Source organism: Ailuropoda melanoleuca, chromosome 16 (assembly GCF_002007445.2).
Source record: "Ailuropoda melanoleuca isolate Jingjing chromosome 16, ASM200744v2, whole genome shotgun sequence".
Classification (NCBI taxonomy): domain Eukaryota; kingdom Metazoa; phylum Chordata; class Mammalia; order Carnivora; family Ursidae; genus Ailuropoda; species Ailuropoda melanoleuca.
This window is the reverse complement of record NC_048233.1, coordinates 20,319,421-20,340,197: the sequence shown is the minus strand read 5'-3', so window position 1 is coordinate 20,340,197 and position 20,777 is coordinate 20,319,421. Positions and strand designations below refer to the sequence as shown.

Below are 20,777 nucleotides of genomic sequence, written 5' to 3'. Positions count from 1 at the left end.
ATATATATTTATAATTGTCANTATAATTGTCATATCCACTTGTTGAATACTTCCTTTAAGAATAATATAGTGCCCTTCTGTGTCTCTCTCTATAGCCTCTAGTTTAAAATCCAATCTATCTGATATGAGAATTCTACTCCAGATTTCTTTTGAGGTCCATTTGCGTGGAAGATGGTACTCCATCCCCTTACTCTAAGTCTGAATGCATCTTTGGGTTCAAAATGAGTCTCTTATAGACAGCAAATGGCTGGGTCATGTCTTTTTATCCAATCTGCAACCCTGTGGTGTTTTATGGGAGCATTCAAGCCCCATTCACGTTGAGACTGCATACTGAGAGATATGATTTTAATGATGCCATGTTGCCAGTAAAGTCTTTGTTTGTATCGGTTGTGATGAATCTACTATATTTCTTATTAATTTTGCTGGCCAGAGATTCTGGTGAATATACCTGTGAATCTATCATAAAAGTAAATGAGGGCTATAAAAAAAAAAAAGTCAAATGTCTCAGGAAAAGGATGAGGCCATGCTTTATGATCCTTTGTTTCTAAGAAACTTCAACGCAGTATTTTAAAGCATATTGGCAACCTGGCTTACTTAAACTGCCTCAGTTTACTCATCTGTAAAGTAAAAGTCATCCTAGATTCCTGCAGTGCTGCAATAAGGATTAGAAATCTGACACAGAATTTAATAGCTATAAGGCAGCTATGAGAGAAAAAGTCTAGATTCTTCCTCTTTTGATTTTCCTGCAGAAAATCCAATCGAGGTCCGTCAAAAGGTGGGGGTGGGGTGGGATGGGTGGCGACTGGGGAGGTTGGGGATGGTGGCCGAGCCAGTATCAGAGGGCGGAATGAAGTCACCTTGCCCCACTATTCCTTAGTGCATCCTCATCCACGTGTCTCCTCACAACCCCCAAATAAGCAAACATAATTTTTTAAAAAAGACTGTCTAGAAAAGTCATTCCTTCAGAAATCAGGCAGGTAAAGCCCAGCAGGGCCACAGGGAACAGGGAATGGTGAGGACTAAAGCAAACAGGACTGGACAAGCCAATGCAGTTCAAATGTAATTTTTTGACTGGCCAAATAAGCACAAAACACGCAACCTAAATCCGGCCTGTGGGATTGCCACTTTTGTGACTTTACGCACTCCTTAGCCACTGTGTCTAACTGGCCACTAATGCCTAGAGCTTCTACCTTGGAGACGCTGTCAGCTCTGCTCCTCTTTTCTCATCCCCATTTGCGTCTGCTTGAGTTTCTGTCTTCTGTCTGGATTAACTGCAACGCACCTCCACACTGCTAGCAGGTGGGGCTTTTTAGGTTGTAATCTGAGCTCCTCACCGATGCGTAAATCTTTGGTGGTTCCCGTAGCTCTCTGGCCAATGCTCAGACTTCTTGGTGTAGTGCCAGGGCCTTCCAGGCTACAGCCTATTTCTTTACCTTGCCTTTTCAGCCTTTCCCTGGGCCTATGTTATACCCACACCCATCAGTGTAGACTTGGCCCATTGTTTAATGGGGTTGTTCTATTATTGAGTTATAAATGTTCTTTACATATTCTGGAGTCAAATCCCTTGCCAGATACATGATTTGCAAATATTTTCTTGAATAAAGATATCTTCATTTGCTTCCAGATTTTGAACCATTACTTGAGATTTTAAATGTTATTTTTTTTTTTAAATTTTATTTATTTGACAGAGAGAGACACAGCCAGCAAGAGAGGGAACACAAGCAGGGGGAGTGGGAGAGGAAGAAGCAGGTTCCCAGTGGAGCCCTGTGCAGGGCTTGATCCCAGGACCCTGGGATCACACCCTGGGCTGAAGGCAGATGCTTAATGACTGAGCCATCCAGGTGCCCCTTACATGTTTATTTTATTTTTATTTTTTTAAAGATTTTATGTATCAATTTATTTTAGAGAGAGAGTGTACACATGTGTGCATGTGAGTGGGGGGAGGGGCAAAGGGAGAGGGAGAGGGAGAGAGAATCTGAAGCAGACTCCATGCTGAGCCCAGAGCCAGTGGCAGGGCTTAATTCCATGACTATGAGATCATGACCTGAGCTGAAACCAAGAGTCGGACACTTAACCACTGAGCCCCCCTGGCACCCCTAAATGTTTATTTTATTTTTAAAATAATTGTCATTATTTATGGTTGTTTCATCAGGGAGTGGGTCCACAGAGTTTCTGATGCCAACATTGTGGGAGTGGATCTTCCCATAATGCTAATTTTAATTTCCATTTCCTCAATAACTAATGATGTTGGATACTTTTCCAAAGGCTAATTCAGGGGTATGCTCAGGGGTATGTTGTTGAGTTGTTTGATTTTTATGTTATTGATTACTGGGTGTTCTTTAAAGAGTCTGGAAATGAGTATAATGTTGAATATATGTAATTACAGTATTTTCTTCCAGTCTGTGGTTTGCCTTTTACTTTCTTAATGGTGTGCTTTAATTGACAGATGCTCTTAATTTCATCAAGCCCAACTATAATTTTTTCTTTAATGGTTAGTGCTTTTATGTATCATATTTAAGAACTATTTACCTGCCAAAAGATCATGAAAATATTCTTCTGTTTTCTTCTAGAAACATTTTTTCCAATTTAATTCTACGATCCATCTTGAAATTTTTTTTGCATATAAGGTAAGTTCTTTTTCCCCATCCCATATGGATCCAATTGAACAAAGCAACATTCATTAAAAGGACCACCTTTTTCTTACTGAATTATATACCTTGGTCATGAATTAAGTGACCATTTACATGTGGGTCTTTTTCTATACTCTTTATTCTGTTCCATTGATCTCTATATGTATCCTTGAGATCATGCCACTCTGTCTTAATTAGTGTTGCTTTATGATAAAGCTTAAAATCTGATAATCTAAGTCTTACAAGTTTGTTCTTTAAGATTTCCTTGGCTATTCTGCTGCTTTTGCATATTCATATAAATGCTTGTCAATTTACACACACACACATGCCTGTTGGGATTTTGATCAAACTGAATTGACTTTATAGATCAATAAGAAGAATTTTGACATTTGAATAATGTTGAGTCTTCTGGGCCATGGACATGGTATATGTTTCCTTTTACTTAGGAATTCTTTAACTAGTTTCAGTAATACTTTGTGGTTTTCAATGCCTTGCAAATCTTTTGTTAGATTTATTTCTAGACATTTGATTTTTTTCATATTATTGTAAATAGTAGTGTTTTTCAAATCTTATTTTTCAGTTGGTTTTCCTAGAATGTAGAAATAAAATTAGTTTTCATAATCCAGCAACCACGCCCAATTTACATGTTTATTCTAATTGTTTGTAGATTCCTTAGAATTTCCTATGTATATGATTATTCTGAATTTCATTTCCGCCACTATCATGAGTATCTTTCTTCTTCAATTATTTCTACCACAGTAGACCTCTACTTTTTTATGCTCAATTAAAATGCTGATCATTTCCTTATTGATATATATTTCTTTTGATGGTTAGACAAGCAAACAAAAAGATTCAACTGTGGTTCACTGAAGTTATTGGGCTCTTTGTTGCCATAGCCAATTAAATCCAGAATGTATCGATATTAGTGAGAAAAGCAAACAGTGACTCAGACAAGAATTTGCTTAATTCAACCATAAACTTCCCATATACATCAAAGCTCAAGATAGCTCTTTTCTGGCTTGGGTTTCCTGAGCCTCATGTTATCTTTCTTAAAGTATTTCCCGTGACGTTTATCTTTAACCACAGATTTATCTTCCAATTCTAAGAAAAATTTATATTTTCTCACTCCATTCTCTCCTCTTCTAGTAACACAATACGTATTGGCTACTTCCTCTACTATGTGTTAATATTAACAAGACGTTCCACTTTTCTACTCCTTTACACAGTGGCGTAATCTCTTATAGCCACTAATTCTTTTCTAATTAAGGCCAAAAGATTTGATTAACTCTAGTCCCCTCATATAATAATTACATTCTGATAGCTTGATAGCCTTGTATGTAAACCATTTTGAATGTCAAGTTGGAGGAAATATTTTGTAACGTGTTATCAAGAAAATCTAGATGACATCATTTTCACAGTAGACTTTGGCTTAGTTATGGTTTAAAAATTACTCTTGTAAAGAATTGCAAAACGTATGGATATATATATATATATATATATATATTCCTCTAGCTGGAACACAAGCTTAGTAATTCTAAGATTATCCTGCCACTGAGCTAGGATTAGCATCAAGGACCTTACTTGTTCTGTGCCTTGTGTAAAGTTAGTGTTTAGTAAATACTTTTGGATTCATTTGATGAAAGATGTCATTCCAGAACCAGTCAAGTGTTCTTCACAAATTCAAGGGGATCCTCTTTTCTACTATGTCTTCAGAAGAACTTCTAAATTCCCTGGATTTTTTCAATGCGAGAGAAGATGATGTGTTTCTGGTATCCTATCCAAAATCTGGTAAAGTTTATTTTAATGTATTTTTAAATATATAAGTGCATTTAAAAATGTGTGAAATATAAGAAATAAGTATAATATTCTACTGTATAGAAATATAATAATAATATAATATACTACACTATAGAAATATAATAACAATTTTTACAAAACATTTATTTTTCGTAATTTATCCACTGGAAATTTAAGTAACCTAAATGCTTATTTCAATGAAAAAGTTTGACATTAGAAAGCTGAAAACTGTGTTTCAAGAAAATTCAACTGGAGGAATTAGATCTTTTACTACAGTCTTGTTTCTCTTTTATTCATTAATGTATACAGATGCTGATATACATAATAAGCATAATATCTGTAACATTATAAAGTTCTCTTCATACTTGTACCAGCCATGGCGATGAACAGTATTTGTTCAATTCATACTTAATGATTGATTTATAAATGAATAATTTTTTTCCTGGGCTAATAATAAAACCATACATATTTTTAGTGTTCAATTTTTTCAAAGATTTTATTTATTTATTTGAGAGAGAGAGAGAGCAGGAGCAGAGGGGAGGGGCAGAGGGAGAGGGAGAAGCAGACTCCCTACTGAGCAGAGAGCCCGATGCAGGGCTCAATCCCAGGACCCTGAGATCATGACCTGAGCCGAAGGCACATGCTAAACCAACTGAGCCACCCAGGCGCCCCTTCAGTGTTCACTTTTATGTGTTCTTATGCAAACTTCCACATAGACTTATACAGTCATTAAAGGACTCTTCTTTATGAATCTCTTCTTTATTTCCACATATAGTTATACACTCACGAAAGGACCATTATGAATAGTGTCATCCTGGGGATAATCTAAATTAATTATATATTCTTTTTAATTTCGAGAGGAGGCCAGGATATATACTATCCAACTGCCTGCTGTGATTTCCGGAAGAGTGGACATGTGTTAAGTGGGCATATGCTTGCTAGCATGATTCCGCAACTAAGTGCTTAGCCCCTTCAAACTGTGTTTGCATTTTAGTCCCTTTATCTGATTGTGAGTCAGGCCCAAGAGGCCCTCCCCATTAGAAGACATGGAGTTCACATAGATCTTCCAGGGTGTTTTTTGAGAATAAATATAAATCACATATGTAATTCTTTTATTGGAAAATGGTGTTGCAAATGGAAATTAAATGTTTGCTTCCAGAATACCTCAGTATTCTCTGTGAATAAATAAACCTCATTTATTCGCTCTCTGAATAAATATACCTTACCCTAAATTGATATGCTAGTTTAGAAAGTGATTTATGATAGTTTTAAGGTTCTTTGGCTAGTTTATACCTTATGTAAACACTGTATATAAAGCTTCCACTGCACATGCTGATGCCTACAAATTGATATCACCCACCGGCTCTGGAGGTGCCCTGAACACAGCCCAAAACTCTATTCTCTCTTCCTCACCAGAATAAATCAATACATCTTGTGAAAAATAATAGAAATGTCATTACTATATTAGTCATGTTTATATGAATATTATAAATAGTTGACTTATGAGCATTTTAATCTAAAATAGTCTTTAAAATACATCATGCAAATGAGAGCACTGTTTAAATATTTATTCAGCTATAAATGAGGGAATATTGTAACAAATTTCAAATTGGAATTACAAATGAGATCAATGGAAAGGAAATAGGCCTGATTTAAACTTTTTAGGAACATTGCTTTCAACGCAGCAAAGCATCCTCCCCATCCAAACCTCTACTTGCCTGCTCCAGTTTATTGTTGTCTATAACACTGGAGCATACCCACAATTGCTTTATGTATTCCTTCCAGGCTTCATGGTAGCATAGGATTGTATCTTTATGCTGTTTGGATATAGCATTTGCTCATTGTTCAAGTGCTTTGTTTGCACAACTACTCTGTGTTTGCACACAAACAAAAATAAGATCCAGTGGCTATCTTGCAGGGGAAATGGGGAGTTGCACACAAATATAAGCAACAGCAACTGGACTCTGGTGTGTGCTACCTGGGAGGGACAGAGAGGGTAAACAGTTATGCCAGGGGATTGCAGACTCAGAAGACAGTTTATAAAAGAGGAAGATACATGAAAAGTGCAGGACCAGGGGGGGGACCTGTGTACAGGAAGATCTGTGTATTTGTGAATTGGAGAGGGTGCTAGAGGTGAATGTAGCGCACAAAAGTATTTCAAGCTAAGGAAACAGCTGAGAGAGTTCTCAGTCCCTTCATGCCCTTTAAAGTGTGAGTCTTCCTATAAAATGAATTAATGTCGCTAGCCTTTCAACGGGTGTCTCAGGTTTCAATGGGTGTCAAGAGGTAATAATATTTATAACAAAATTAATGCACTCCTTGCTATTGTAACCTCATACTAATTTTCTATATTTATTTCATCAAGAGTTTAATTTAAAAAATGTGTTTTGTTTTATTTTTGTGTGAAGGCACTCACTGGATCGCAGAGGTCATTGGGAATATTCCCAATGCTCAAATTAGTCTAACGTCTCCTATCGAGTTGGGAGACATTTCTAAATTTGACGAGCTAAAAATGAACTGTAAGAGAAGAGTTATTCCCACACATTTGAGCTACAACATGCTACCAGTGAATATCAAACAAAAACAATGCAAGGTGAGTTTGGTGGTTAAGGGCAAAGGCTTGGGAGGACCAGAAAACTGGCCTTGGGTTCTTGCTCTGCCACTCTCAGGCTGTGTGACCTTGGAAAATTGCTGATGCTCTCTGAGCCTTGCTTTCCTCAGAAACAATAGTATCCATTGCATACAATGTGGCAAAGATTAAGCTATGTTTTATAAACACATTACAGCAAAGACAAGAGTAGAAGTTTTTCCTTTCATCAGCAAGGAAACTAAAGCTCAGAAAGGGTAGGGGGCTTCTTAAAACCACCACAGTAAAGACAGAGCCTTAAGGTACAACCCTAAGGGGAAGTGAAACTCTCTGGTTGCACCTGGTTTCCCAAGATGATGACCTGTCCTCTGTTGCCCTCAGAGCTTAGGGGCTGCTTGAACCTTCCCTGCTCCAGCAGGACATGTCAGAAGATCAGTTCCTCTTGCAAACTTTCCCTACCAGCCATCAACCCTACTTAGCCTCCTATGTTTTCTTCCTCATCTTTGTCTTCCTGCCTCTTTTTCCATTTCCAAACTCTCTTACGTGAAATGTCTGTTTTCAGCTCATTTCATATTTAGTTAATATTCAATTTTTTTCTCAGAGTACTATTCTGCCTCCTCTTCATATCAACCATCCCCTAGTATTTCTGAGAATATTGTATGTGTGTGTCTATTGAGTATCACTGACATACAACATTGTATTAACTTCGGATGTACCACTTAATGACTCAATATTAGTATATATTGTGAAATGATCTCCACAATAAGTCTACTTACCATGTTGCTACCCATAATTACAGAATCCTTCTTTTAACCTCTCTTGTCAAAGTATTTATTAATGTATTAGTAGTTTGCACTGTCTTTTCCACTGGATGATGCCGACATGTAACGTTGGATATTCTCCAAAAGCCCTAAAGCAAGCTTCTGTCTACCAAAAGGAACAGACAAAAAACTCCAACTGGATGGCTAAGGCTTCACATTCTGCCACTTTATCCCTTTCTGTTAAGACAGTGAATGGATTTTTAAACTGCTTTCAGAGCCTCGCGGTTCTGTGAGTCCGCTCAGGATGCAGAGAGCAGTTAGAGAAAACCTGAAGTGTTGAGTTACTCCACAATTTTCTCTTGAGATGAAGAGAGGATAATGGGGGCAGAACGGGGGGTAAAGGTGGCTCTTCACTTCTGTGCACAGTGGCCTTTACACATCTCTCAAGAAGAACAGGTGCTGTTCATGTGGGTCACACACAACTCCTGGACTATGAACATAGTACAGAAAGATAGTGATGTATTCAACGTGACTTGGCAAACGTTTTCCTACCTACGTGAAATGTGTCTACCTGATTATCGATTTAAGAGCAAGTGGAACGTCTGGTCCTTGTGCAACACTGACTGTGATAGAAGACAGTCCAGCTCCTCGACCTGGTTTTCTGAGGTTTTTTATATGCTCTTACTGCTCTCTGTATGTCCCTATTATAACCTTAATGACACCGCGTTCCCTTAATCTGTTTTGAGAAAGCTGGTAACACTTCTGTCTTGCTCGTCATAGTTCTCAGACCTGGAACATTCCACTCTGCCTGGTCTGTAGTAGGTACTAAACAAAAATGTACTGAATTGAATCCAATTGCAAGGACAGTGTTTGTGTAAATTAGGAGGGTGCCTCAGATTCCCTACTCTGTGGCAGAATAAATTGTAGAAAATGAAATCCCAAAATGTCCTTCTTCTATAAATAAGGGTAGACTGTAAGAAATCTTAGTGTATTTTAAGTCCTGTGTTATAACATTAAAATTATTTAAATTTTATTATGTTAGTTTTTTATATTAAGAAAGCAATCTTGTCCTACAAATGTATGGTCGGTTTCTCAAAGCCACTGCTGAGAAGATAGGGCCGTAAATTGAAAAAGTGTGGTCGGTGGACTGGCAGTACCAACATCACCTGGGAGATTGTTAGAAATGCAGAATGCTAGGCCTCATCCTGGACCCCCCACATCAGAATCTGCATTTTAGCAAGATTCCTGAACGAGTCTTACACATATTCACTTTTGAGAAACACTGGCTTATGTCTGTGCTTAATAATTGTGTAAGATGCCAAAAAATCATGGCATGTACAGGTTAAGTCCGGTTGCTTTTTTTAAGAACATGTTTTGTGTGGAGGCTGTTTCCATCTAAAAATAAATTGATTTTTTTTAACAGATTATCTACATCATTAGGAATCCAAAAGATACAGCTGTTTCTTTATTCCACTACTACAGAGATAACCCGAATCTCCCTGGCATTGAAACCTGGGCCGCATTTTTCGAGCTTTTCCTAAGAGGAGATGGTAAATATAACAATGATTTCTATTCATCATATACAGTTCCCCTCCAAATGAAAGCATTTTCCAAAAGTTTAACTGGATCCTAAAGGCCTACTTTCAGAAATACATTTGAATAGTTTTTTTTCTTGTTTGTTTGTTTTTGCTTCTAAACCACTCTTTCTCACTTTGCTTCTTCACAGACTTGCTTAAAACCTGTGGGTAGTACGTACGGATTTACAATTACTTATTGAGCTGGTTGCAATGTTTTAAAACAGAGATTAATTCTGATCAAGCATCACTTTTTTTTTCGTATATCATCAGTTCTGTCAGTGAAATAATTATGCATCGATTGGAGTAGAGCAAGATAGAGTTGAAAGCTGCACAGGCAGCCTGAAACATGTCTTAGGTATGCCTAAATGGAAAATAAGACAACGCCAACAAATGGTACACACACACACACACACACACACACACACACACATTCTCCCCCTCCCGCTCCCCAAAAAAGGGCAAAAATTCCCAAATAAAAGAAATGAATTAGCCATCTTGACACTTAGTTTATAAAGATGAACAAAAAGCAATTTCTCCTGAAAATACTAAAATCATATGTCATTTGATTGAGCTGTGCAGTGTATATTGATCTTGCATAACCATGCGTGACTTTTGATTTTTTTACTTTTTTCCTGACTCACTGGTATCTGGAGCACTTAAAAACAAAACGAAAAACAGTTCCCAAACCTGAGTTCCCAAGCCTTTCATTGAACAGAAATAATGTACCAAGATAACCAGAATTTAGAAGAGGGATCTTCTTTCTCCCTGGGGTTAGAGGTAGACTTGCTTGTGAGTTTCACTGTTTCACTTGCAAATGATTGAGCTTTCACGTGTTAATTTCAGAGCGGCAACAGCAAGTATAACCTTAACAGGAGGATACTGAAAACTAGCTAGCAACAGTTTCTTTCTTTTGCCATATTCCCCCGGAAGAATATGCTATGTTCACAATATCTCAGTTCCTCTTTTGCAAACATTTAGTGGAGTCATAAAGTTTCAGGAATGACAATTCTATTAAAGGTCAGCTGGTTAAAATCCCCCACCTGAAAGCCTTTATAACATTCCCAGGAATTGTACCGGCTAAAATTGAACTTCTTAACTTTGACAACAGGTTCACACCCCCAACTCCTGCCCCCAAATGACACATTCCATCTCAGTACCGCTAAGATGTTAAAAAAAAAAAAAAAATCTTACCATGTGCTATAGACACTTAGCTAAGCGCTATGCAAACCTGATCTCATATAGTCCTCACTAGAACACACGAGCTAGATGTCATCCTCATTTTACAGGTGAGGAAAATGCAGACGTTGGGAGGCCAAATAACTGAGTAACTCATAAGGAGCCACAGTTTAAATTTAGGTGTCAGCTCCCAAATCTTTGCTGTTACCACAGTGGCATAACTCGTCCAGCAAGAAAGCTGTTGCTCTGATCACTAATTCCTCTTCCACACCATGGCCTTCTAAATATTTGAAGATAGTTAGCATGCCTCACTCTGCCTCAATTCCATTTTTGGAATGAACTGTGTTTAAATACGTAAATTATTAAAAAAAAAAAAAACAGATCTTGAGTCTGCTTTTCCTCAAGAAAAGAAAAGCCACGTTTGTCTCCAATTATTACACAGTGGGGTTCACTACCCCTCTCACTACTGCACGAGCTCTCATTTGGCTACATCTCTATTGTTTTGCAGTGCCCAGGAGACAAAATGCATCCTCTGGGTACAGTCTGACTAGGGGCAGGGTAAAGCAGGCCTGTTAGTGCTCCTGTTCTAGAGATTATTTTTCTATAATGTAGCTACAAAAAGGGCAACTTAGTCCATATGCAGGGAAGCAAACTATCTGTCACAGGGCATCCACCACCCCATTTTCTGACATCATAGCAGAGTATCTGAGAAGAGCAATTAGTTGGAAAAATTATTCCAGGTGATTCTTCTATACCTTCTTGGGTGTGTTAATAGATTTTTAATTGCAAAGGGATCTGCCGTGTATTATACAATCAAGCAATCTAGCCTGGACAAACCCTGCTGATACTGGGAGTAATCAGTGAATCGCTAAAGCTTTTTAAAATTTACTTGAGTGGGAACAGTGTTTATAAGATAAGGTTGTTTGTTCTCCTGTCAAAGGTATTCCTGTATTTCAGGGATGTTCTTCAGTGACTTTTTGAGGAGAAGATTCTTTGTCTTGGAATGACACTTGATCTAGTAGAAAGACAGGCTATGGAGACAGAAGTAGGATCAAGTCTTAACTGTAACTTATTCCCTGTATGACTGTGGACAAATTGCTTAACCATTCTGAGGCCCAGACTTGGATTTTGTAGGACTATTTCGATGTTCAAATGAAGTCATGACTAGAAATTTACTGTAGAAATCTACTCATTCTATTGGACATAGACTTTTAAAGACGGGCAAAGACTTTTAAATAGTTTCACTTTAGGGTGGAAAGGTTACAAGTAGGTATTTATCTAGAAAGATTATTTTACAACCGAGGCATGATATCCTGTACTCATTGCCAAATCATAAATACATACACATTATATGAGAAGACCATACCATAAAGATATAGATAGCTACACATTTGTCTAATTATCTAATTTACCTTTCAGACAGTATACAAATACATTTATGTTTTCAGATTAAATAGTAACTATAAATTGTGTTCTGGCAATATCCCAACAGATTAATATCTCAATGAACTAATATTTAAGCGTCATACTTTTTTTTCTGCTAACCCCTCTCCAGTCTTATATGAGAACTCCGTATTTCCTAGACACTTCATCTTGGTGAATTTCTGCACAACCGTACATCATCAGAGTGCTTTCTAGAAACTAGAAATTAAGGTGTTTGTTGAAACTGGGTAGGAGTAGGGCAGAGGGTTTGCAGAAAGTGTGGGAAGTTTGAAATCGCCGACACGGAAAATAGGAGCATGTGTTAATGCAGGGCAAATAGGCTTGCCAGGCAACCTTGGGACCCTTAAGGCTGGAAAAATGAATTTGCAGTGGTGTCAATATAAAGTTGTATAAATTTCTTCAGCAGAACTCAGCAGCATTGGGGAAGAAGAAAAGATGTTAAAGTGTTTTGATTCAATACTGTTTTTTCAAGTGGTTGAAATAAACAGTAAGGGAGCAAGGAAGTTGAAAGCTTTGTCCAGAAAACGGTTGAGGAGATGAACAAGAAGAAGAAAATGAAGGAGGGTGTTTGCAGAAGCTGTCCATCACAGTGTTGGCGGCAAGACCTGAGCTGCCCCAGGAGGTTGTGTTCTAAGATCAGTCTTCCGTGACTGCAGGGCACAGATCAGAAAGTCCGTTTCTGACAGAGATTAGGCTAGGAAGAGAGATATAGTCAAAGGACACAAGCCTAGATTATCTCATAGGGAGGAGTTCTGGAAGTTGATAGGAAGCAGTGAGATTGCTGGTGCACAGTCCGGACCCTAAGACACATGGGTTTGTTGAGAAAGAGCAACTTCTGTTCAGGGCATTTCAGGGGAAACAAGTAATTCTGGATAACAGAGGGGGGCCATCCAGGAGGTGGTAGAAAATTCTGTCATTAAGTGAAGGATGCAAAGAAAAGCATTTCCCAGAAAAGAAAGATTTTAAGTCTCTGTTTGGAAGCTATATCTTCTTAAGGCCATAGGTCTGGACAATGAAGATTCCAATTAAAAAAATTAACCCGAAGTGTAATTCTCTGCATGGGTAAGAAAGACCCAGGCAGCCAATTTCTTTAGATTCTTCTGTCTTTTTGGAACAAGACGAAGTATAAATTAATTAGTTAATAATAGAATAGCTGGCTCTCAAATGATCAGACTATGATCCAAAAGATTATTATTAAATCTACTTGGACATGTGAATGCATTTCCTGCTGCAAAACCATAACAGGCCAAGTCAATGACACCTAACTGCAGGCTGTGACCCTGTGACATGGGGCCTCTTTCCCCACCCAGCCTCGGGAGACACAGAAGCCTGGGCTCCCTGACAGTATCCAGGGCTTCCATTCCATCAGCAACTCTCGGCGGTGATGATATCCACCAGCGCAGGGCTGGGCTGCAGCCGCCCAGGGGAGGTGGTGAAGTAGGTGGAGGGTGGTCTGGGCGCTAGAGACTAGTTCACTGCCTAAATTCCTATGAGAGAAAATCAGTGCTCTTTCCTACCATGTGTTTGTTCCTGAAAACAGACCCGCCGTTCGTAGGTCAACTTCTTATCACCGATACGGTCGTTTGGGCCATTCCAAGATAAAGTATTATGTAAGTCACTGAACTGGCAGTGAGAATGCTGGCAACTGAAGACAAAGACGTAGGGGCGCTTCCAAACACCTGTTCTTACTTTACACCCCGGTGGGTCCATGGGCTGCACACCCGGGCTCTGTGACGCTACGCCGCAGTCGCAGAAGTTGTTTTACAAATGCTTTACGGTTATTTTCTTGCCCTTCCCTTCCCCAGGGGCCGAAGCCGGGACAACCGCAGTTAGCTAGGAGTTAACTATACGTCAACGTATTCAGAACTTCAACGTTTAAAAGTTATATGGCACAACGTCTGGCAGACACTAATGGCTTCATGAATGCTTATTTCAGCAGATCTTCAGAAAATTGCGAGTAGAGGGGCTTTTTTATAATTCAGGCATTAGTTAGTATTAAATCTGTGGATAATAAGGATGCATGGAAAGGTGTATACCTAGTATTTTTAAATTACTCTGTTTTATGCTTTAGATTGTCAAGCTAGTCAACTTTTTGTGGTATGAGAAATTGCTCGCTTTTTGTTTTTTATCATCACAGTTGATAATTTATTTTGCATGATAATATTTTACTTCAAGCCCTGGACATTTTTGATATCTGTCAAATTAATAAGACAATAAAGAGATAATATCAACTACTGGTAAAACCCTAACACTGTATTTTTCAGCCTTGAACTAAGATAAATGAATAGAATTCTTTGCTCTTTTCTCCTCCCCCCCCCTTTTTGAGGAAGTTTATAAACTTTTTATGCTAAGAACTTATAAAAAGCATGTCCCTTTACAGGAAGAAAATAATAAATTCTCAATGTTTCTCTATTTCTCCCAAGATCCAAAGTAGTTATCAGAACACAATTATTGGGAAAGTGTATCTCTGTATTTCTGCTGTCACTTCTGATAATGATAAAAAGATGCTTACCAAAATAAGAGACAAACAACACAGCCTTATTAAAAGATATAGCCATCCAGCTCCATTTCATAATATTGTATTTAGTTGAAAGAAGTAGTGTTTTAAAATTGAGTTATTCTAAGGAAAACTCTTTTTTTAAAATATTAAGATATTATTTAATTTTGAATTATTGAGTTTTATTAAACCTAATTATAAGTTTCTCATAGCTCTAATTACATAATATATGTAATTAACATTTTCTTTTTTTTCCTTCATTTTAAACCCAGTATACTTAACATACAATGTTAGATTAGTTTCAGGTGTACACTATCGTGATTCAACAATTCTTAAGTAAAACTCTTTCACTCCAGAATCTACTAGGTGTGTGCCTTACTTTGCCTGCTTTGGTGAAGTGGGAAGAACCCTGGGACGCCAAGCTATGATCTTGAATATTAACACAATTCACTTTCCTTCTAGTTGTATATGGATCCTGGTTTGATCACGTTTTAAGCTGGGAAGAGCACAAAAATGATAAAAACATTCTAATTATATTCTATGAAGAAATGAAGAGAGTAAGTCCTTCCTAACATTTCAACAATCAAAATTGAAGTCAAATTAATTTAAAACAGGAAATCAATAAATTCTGTTTTCAGGGTTGAGGGAATGAACTTGGTGTTTTGATGAGTTACCCTTTTTAAAAATAATTTTTCTTGTTGCTCAGGATCTTTCTAAAAGCATCAAGAAAATAACTACTTTCCTCGGCATAAATGTGAGTGACAGTGAAATTAGTAAGATTGCTGGGAAAACGTCGTTCAGTGAAATGAAAAATAATGCAGCCAAAGAAAACTGTGATCCAAATCATACCATCTGTGCCCTCACATCTAATAGGAACCTGGTGTTTAGGAAAGGTAAGTCAGAAAGGGATGTGGTACTTTGCCCGTGGCTTATATTTGGAAGTAGTTCCATTTTACCATTTTAGATCTCTTATTTCACCATCGTGCACCCTATCTCTTGCACAATGGATTGTTTGTTGTCATCCCTCAGTGAAGGTTTATTAAACAAATTTCTTAAATCGCATTATTTCCAGACATTGAGATTTCCATGCCCAGTTAGGAACCAACTGAGAGAAAGACACAGGTGTCAAATAGATGGAGATGATAAAACTCCTTGAAGAATGGGCCTCAGGTCTGCAGCTTTGCGTGTTTGCTAATAACTTATCCTAAATTTTGCAGGACGTGCTTGCTTAGTCACAATCAAATGCAGTCCTGTCCCTGTGAGGCAGCCCACAGAAAGCATGGTGGAGAGAGATATGTGACACATGTTTTCTGAATTCAGAAGAGAGAAGGGAGCTGATGAGTGTGGATAGTGCACTTTCCCAAACTCACCAAATATCTTGCCCCACAGAAGTAAGGGGTAGACAGAGAAGCTGGGAGTGTTATCTCAGGGCACTTCCCTGCATGAAAACCCAAAGAGAAGGAAATAAATCTTCTCTACTACTTGCTAACATTTAACTTAGAAGAAGTTTGGGTACATCTGGATATAAAATGGTTTTGAAACCTATGCGAATTTTAGTTCAGATCTGGGGAGAAAATACTTGAACATTTTTCAAATTTTTCATAACTTACAATGACAAAATTTTCTACATTTAGATACTCAGGTTTCCTACTAGGAAACACACCTTTGTTTCCATTTTTTGGCTCATCTGAGTAGAATTCCTCCCAAAGCAAATATTTACTAACTCATATGGATTAGATAGTGCCTTAACTTTGCAAATTACTTTTTGTCTTTTTTGGTGGTTCATTTTTTATTTTCTTATAATTGCAAAGGGAGGGAGGAGAGAACTCAATCTGGCAAATATTTATTAATAAACTATTTTCTGAGAACTAAGATTCAAAAGTTGAATAAAATAGTCTTGTCCTTCAGAAGATCGCAACATAGACAGTAATACAAGGTGATGACAACTATACTAGCAGTACGAGCAAATGTGAACAGCAGCATGAATATGGGAAAGAGAGAGTTTTCCTAGCAAAGTAGGTGAGGAGATGACATTGTATCTGGGACTGGAAGCATGAGCAAGATTTTACCAGAAAAACGACAGGAAGGACATACATTCCAGCAAGAGCTAACAGCAAGAAAAGTCCAGAACCACCATGGAATTAGATTGGGTTTTCTTTTAGAAAGAGCAGGTAGTCTCTTGTGCCATTCTCTTGTGCCAGATATGACGTGTGGAGCAGAATGAGGGAGATAAATTTGGGGCCAGAGACCAAAAGCTCTGATGCACATTATGAAGGGGTCTTTTTCTCCCCATGGTCTATTTGCTGTTTTAAGAAGGAACCTGAAAATAATAGAGTCAGGTGAAAAGTTGTTTAAAAGAGGGTGAAACCAGAGGCAGAAAGTCCAGTAAGAGGTTGTTGGAATAGTCCAGATACAAAAGATGGAAGATCATAACTTGGGCAGTGGCAGGGAGCCAATTGTTGGGTTGATCTCAGTGCAGAAATCAGTTTAGGAGCCATTGGCAGTTTGTGGAATTAGGTAAAATTCTTCAGGGTGGGTGGATGGACTAGTAGAGAAAGGGTTAGAAGGGGAAGCCCTAGAGACCCTAACATCAATGGGAATGAAATAGCTAAGACAAGCCAAGAAAGGAAATCAGCCAGAATTAGGAAGAAAGCCAGAGTCAAACATGGCCATTTATCATTCATGAATTCTGAGGGTGGTTTCTGTAGTGGTGGTGATGGAAGGCAGATTGAGTGGATTAAAGAGATGAGAGAGAAAGAAGGGAAGCAGCAAATGAGGACTGCTATTCCACAAAGCTTGGAAATGGAGGACAAGAGCAAGATGACATGGGAGGGTCAAGAAAAAGATTAGGATTGGGGCGCCTGGGTGGCACAGCGGTTAAGCGTCTGCCTTCGGCTCAGGGCGTGATCCCGGCGTTATGGGATCGAGCCCCACGTCGGGCTCCTCTGCTATGAGCCTGCTTCTTCCTCTCCCACTCCCCCTGCTTGTGTTCTCTCTCTCTCTGGCTGTCTCTATCTCTGTCGAATAGATAAATAAAATCTTTAAAAAAAGAAAAAGAAAAAGATTAGGATTAGTGGGAAAGAGAGGATACAGGGAAGACAGAAAGAATTTGGAAAAGGGTGCATGAAAGCAGGTAAAAGAAGCAAAGACAGGAGAAACAGAGATTGAGAGGGATTATGGTAAAGAGATTGATGAGAAATGCGAAAGTTCTGATGCCTCGTGGAATCCATTGCTACTATTGATATCTTTTATCACTGCCCTTTGAGATCTGATTAGCAAAATACTCGGTTTTCACCCATCTTATCCCATTAACTTGAGAAATTTTACTCTAATGAGAACAGAGGTAGTCGTTGACCTGCCATACCGGTGACCCTAGCAAACATCCCCAGGTGAAACCCTATCAATATAATCGTAGCTAACAACATTAATTCTAATGAATTTAAATTCTATCTAAAAGTGGTTTCCTTATATAGGACCTGACAAAACACAGAAAGTTAGCAGTGAAAACGTCCTCCCTGATACTAGTCCCCATGAGTGCCTATTGCTAAATTTGGACTATCTGAGGAATTAAACACAAGGATGGGTCCATTCACTCTATTCCTTCTATTGGCTGGATGGGGTGGGGGTGAGGATCCAGCCTCTGAAAATAATCATTTCAAATAAACTATTGAAGTGGATGATTCAGACTCCTTGGTGCAAGAGATATTCCTCACTTTACAGAGAATTTATGCCTGCAGTTGGCTTTAAAGTCAGAAAGGGAGCTGATAGTCTAGAAATTGACATGGTGGCCATGGAGATAAGGTGGCAGGCAAAGATACAAGGTGGTCCATGTAAGTGTCAGAGGTCCCAGGGCCCCTACGTACTAAAATTTAGGGGGGAGATTACAGGACTATGGAAAGATATAGACAGGATGCATGTGGCAATATTGCTCACAACATTGAAAACTTAAAATGCACTTAATTGGCCTCTAATCAGAAAGTGCTAAATATATTAAATCACATCCATACAGGGATTTACTGTGTAGTCAGGAAAACTATAGAGTGCGAATAGCTGGCATTTACTGAGTGCTTACTATGTGCCAGGCACATTACTAGATTTATCTTAAATTCGACGGCAGACTTTTGAGGGTGGTATTCATATTGTTTACATTTTACTAAGATGCCAAGCACCTGAATAACTTGTCCGAAGCCATGCAACTAGTTGCTGGTGGAGTCAAGATTTGAATCCAAGCAGTCTTACTCCACCCCCGCCCCTGCCGTAACTTCATTGTTCATGTAGAAGTCCTACTACGAGAAGATGGTGTATAACTGGATCCAGACTCCTAAGCCCCAGGGATGAAGCCCAGGGCCAGAAGTGACAAAAGACCACGATGGGCAAGATCCAGGGTTGGGATTTGGGACAGTGTGAGTGATAGAGGCAAGAAGAGTGGTCCTGAGGGGTGGGCGCTCTGGCCAAGGCGGAGGGTGACTTGTACCATCAGGAAAGGCTGATGTACTGAGTGACGTATAGATCTGACTTTAATCTCCAAACACCCTGTTTGAAGGTGAGGACATCATACAAATAACTTGGTGATAATATTTTCAACTCTCTATTATCAATAGTGTAAAATAAATTTTTTGACAACGAGACCAATTAAGATAAACTAGGTGAAAGGGATTAAGAGTGCACTTATCATGATGAGCATTGCGTAGCTGAATTGCTGAATCATTGCATTGTACACCTGAAATCCCTGTAACACTGTATGTTAATTATACTTGAATCAAGAAGAAACAGACCAACTAACCAGCCCTGTGATATGTTATCAGCACAGTGATTGCTTCACTTCACAGGTGCGCAGGCAGGGAAATAAGTGACATCATTATGTCCACTTTGTCTGCTCTTATGTTGTTTTTTATTTTTTTTTGAGATTTATTTATTTAGTTCAGGGGGGAGCACAAGGGGGAAGGGCAGGGAGAGGAGAGAGAACCCCAAGCAGACTCTGCACTCGAAGCCCCAAACAGGGTTTGATCTCAGGACCCTGAGATCTCCACCTGCACGGAAACCAAGAGTTGGGGGCTTAACCGACTGAGCTACCCAGGCCCCCATGCTTTTATGTTTTAACTAAGTTTGGGTGAGACATTTTTTTACCTGCTATCGTAGAACCTAGGACCTTTATATACTTAAATCTTCTTTTCTTTTTAAGAAATAACCTTTTAAACTGTACATTTAATATGCAGCCATTACTGAGGAAATTAGAAGCAAGAAATAAGCAAACAAAGAAAAAAAGAACCCCCATCATCTTATCACCAAGAAATGAAATCACTCACATTTTATCATAAATCTGACAGATTTCTTTTGTGAATACTATACATTTAAACTGGTGCTTGTCTGATATGTGTCCAATTTTCCAGGAGCGGTGGGTGATTGGATAAACTACTTCACTGCAAAGCAGAGGAGAATATTTGATGAACTATTCACAGAGAAAATGAAACACAGCGAACTAGCAAGACACTTTGAAGATTACTCTTAATATAAAAGGGAAAAGAAGCCACTTTCCAGGGGCACCGGGGTGGCTCAGTGGGTTAATCATCTGCCTTCGGCTCAGGTCATGCTCCCGGGGTCCCCTTGGGGAGCCTGCTTCTCCCCCTCCCTCTGCCCTTCCCCGCCACTCATGCCGGCTCTCTCGCGCTGTCTCTCTCAAATAAATAAATAAATAAAATATTTATTAGAAACAAGACCACTTTCCATTTAATGAGATGCAGTACTTGGGGAATACATAATTTTTTTTTTTTACCAATATGAAAAGCAGATATTTCTTTCAGTGAGAAACAGACACTTCATGAATGTGTCAAAAGTGTCATGTATGAGAGACTGTTATTACTATATTTGGTGATGGCAGAGAATTATTAATAAAAGGAAGTATGTGATTTTGAAATGGTGGAATTATATATCTGCTTTCAGGATATTCATAAGGTGAGGAGATTACTTCTATTCAGAGAGAGCATATTACTGTGGGTTTCTATAAACTGCATTAATGTACAACAAAAGCAGTGAGAGATTATCTAAAATAGCAAATGTCTGAGAAGAATTTATTTTCTGCCTATTTGGACACGATGACCTCTAAACAAACATTTTTATTTCAACATTCCCTGGTGTCTGTGCAGAAATATTCTCCATTGTCATAACAATGACAAATATAATCTTACTAGGGGTGGCACACCTAATAGGTAGATAATATCAAATGATCAGAACCCAGTATGCTGGTGAAAATGAAGAATGAAAAGGTGCTCTTTCACATTAAAGTAACACTGGCATGGCATTCTAGTATTT

General features: G+C 38.5%; 1 protein-coding gene across 1 annotated transcript; it reads left to right on the top strand.

Moving 5' to 3' along the window:
* The first annotated feature begins 4,182 nt into the window (after window positions 1-4,182).
* Window positions 4,183-20,057, top strand: LOC100464640 (sulfotransferase 6B1). Its single transcript, XM_019795335.2, has 6 exons — window positions 4,183-4,418; window positions 6,836-7,020; window positions 9,199-9,325; window positions 14,931-15,025; window positions 15,175-15,361; window positions 19,859-20,057. Exons 1-6 carry the CDS (start codon window positions 4,274-4,276, stop codon window positions 19,975-19,977), a joined length of 858 nt encoding a protein of 285 aa, XP_019650894.1. The 5' UTR covers window positions 4,183-4,273; the 3' UTR covers window positions 19,978-20,057.
* Window positions 20,058-20,777: the final 720 nt, after the last annotated feature.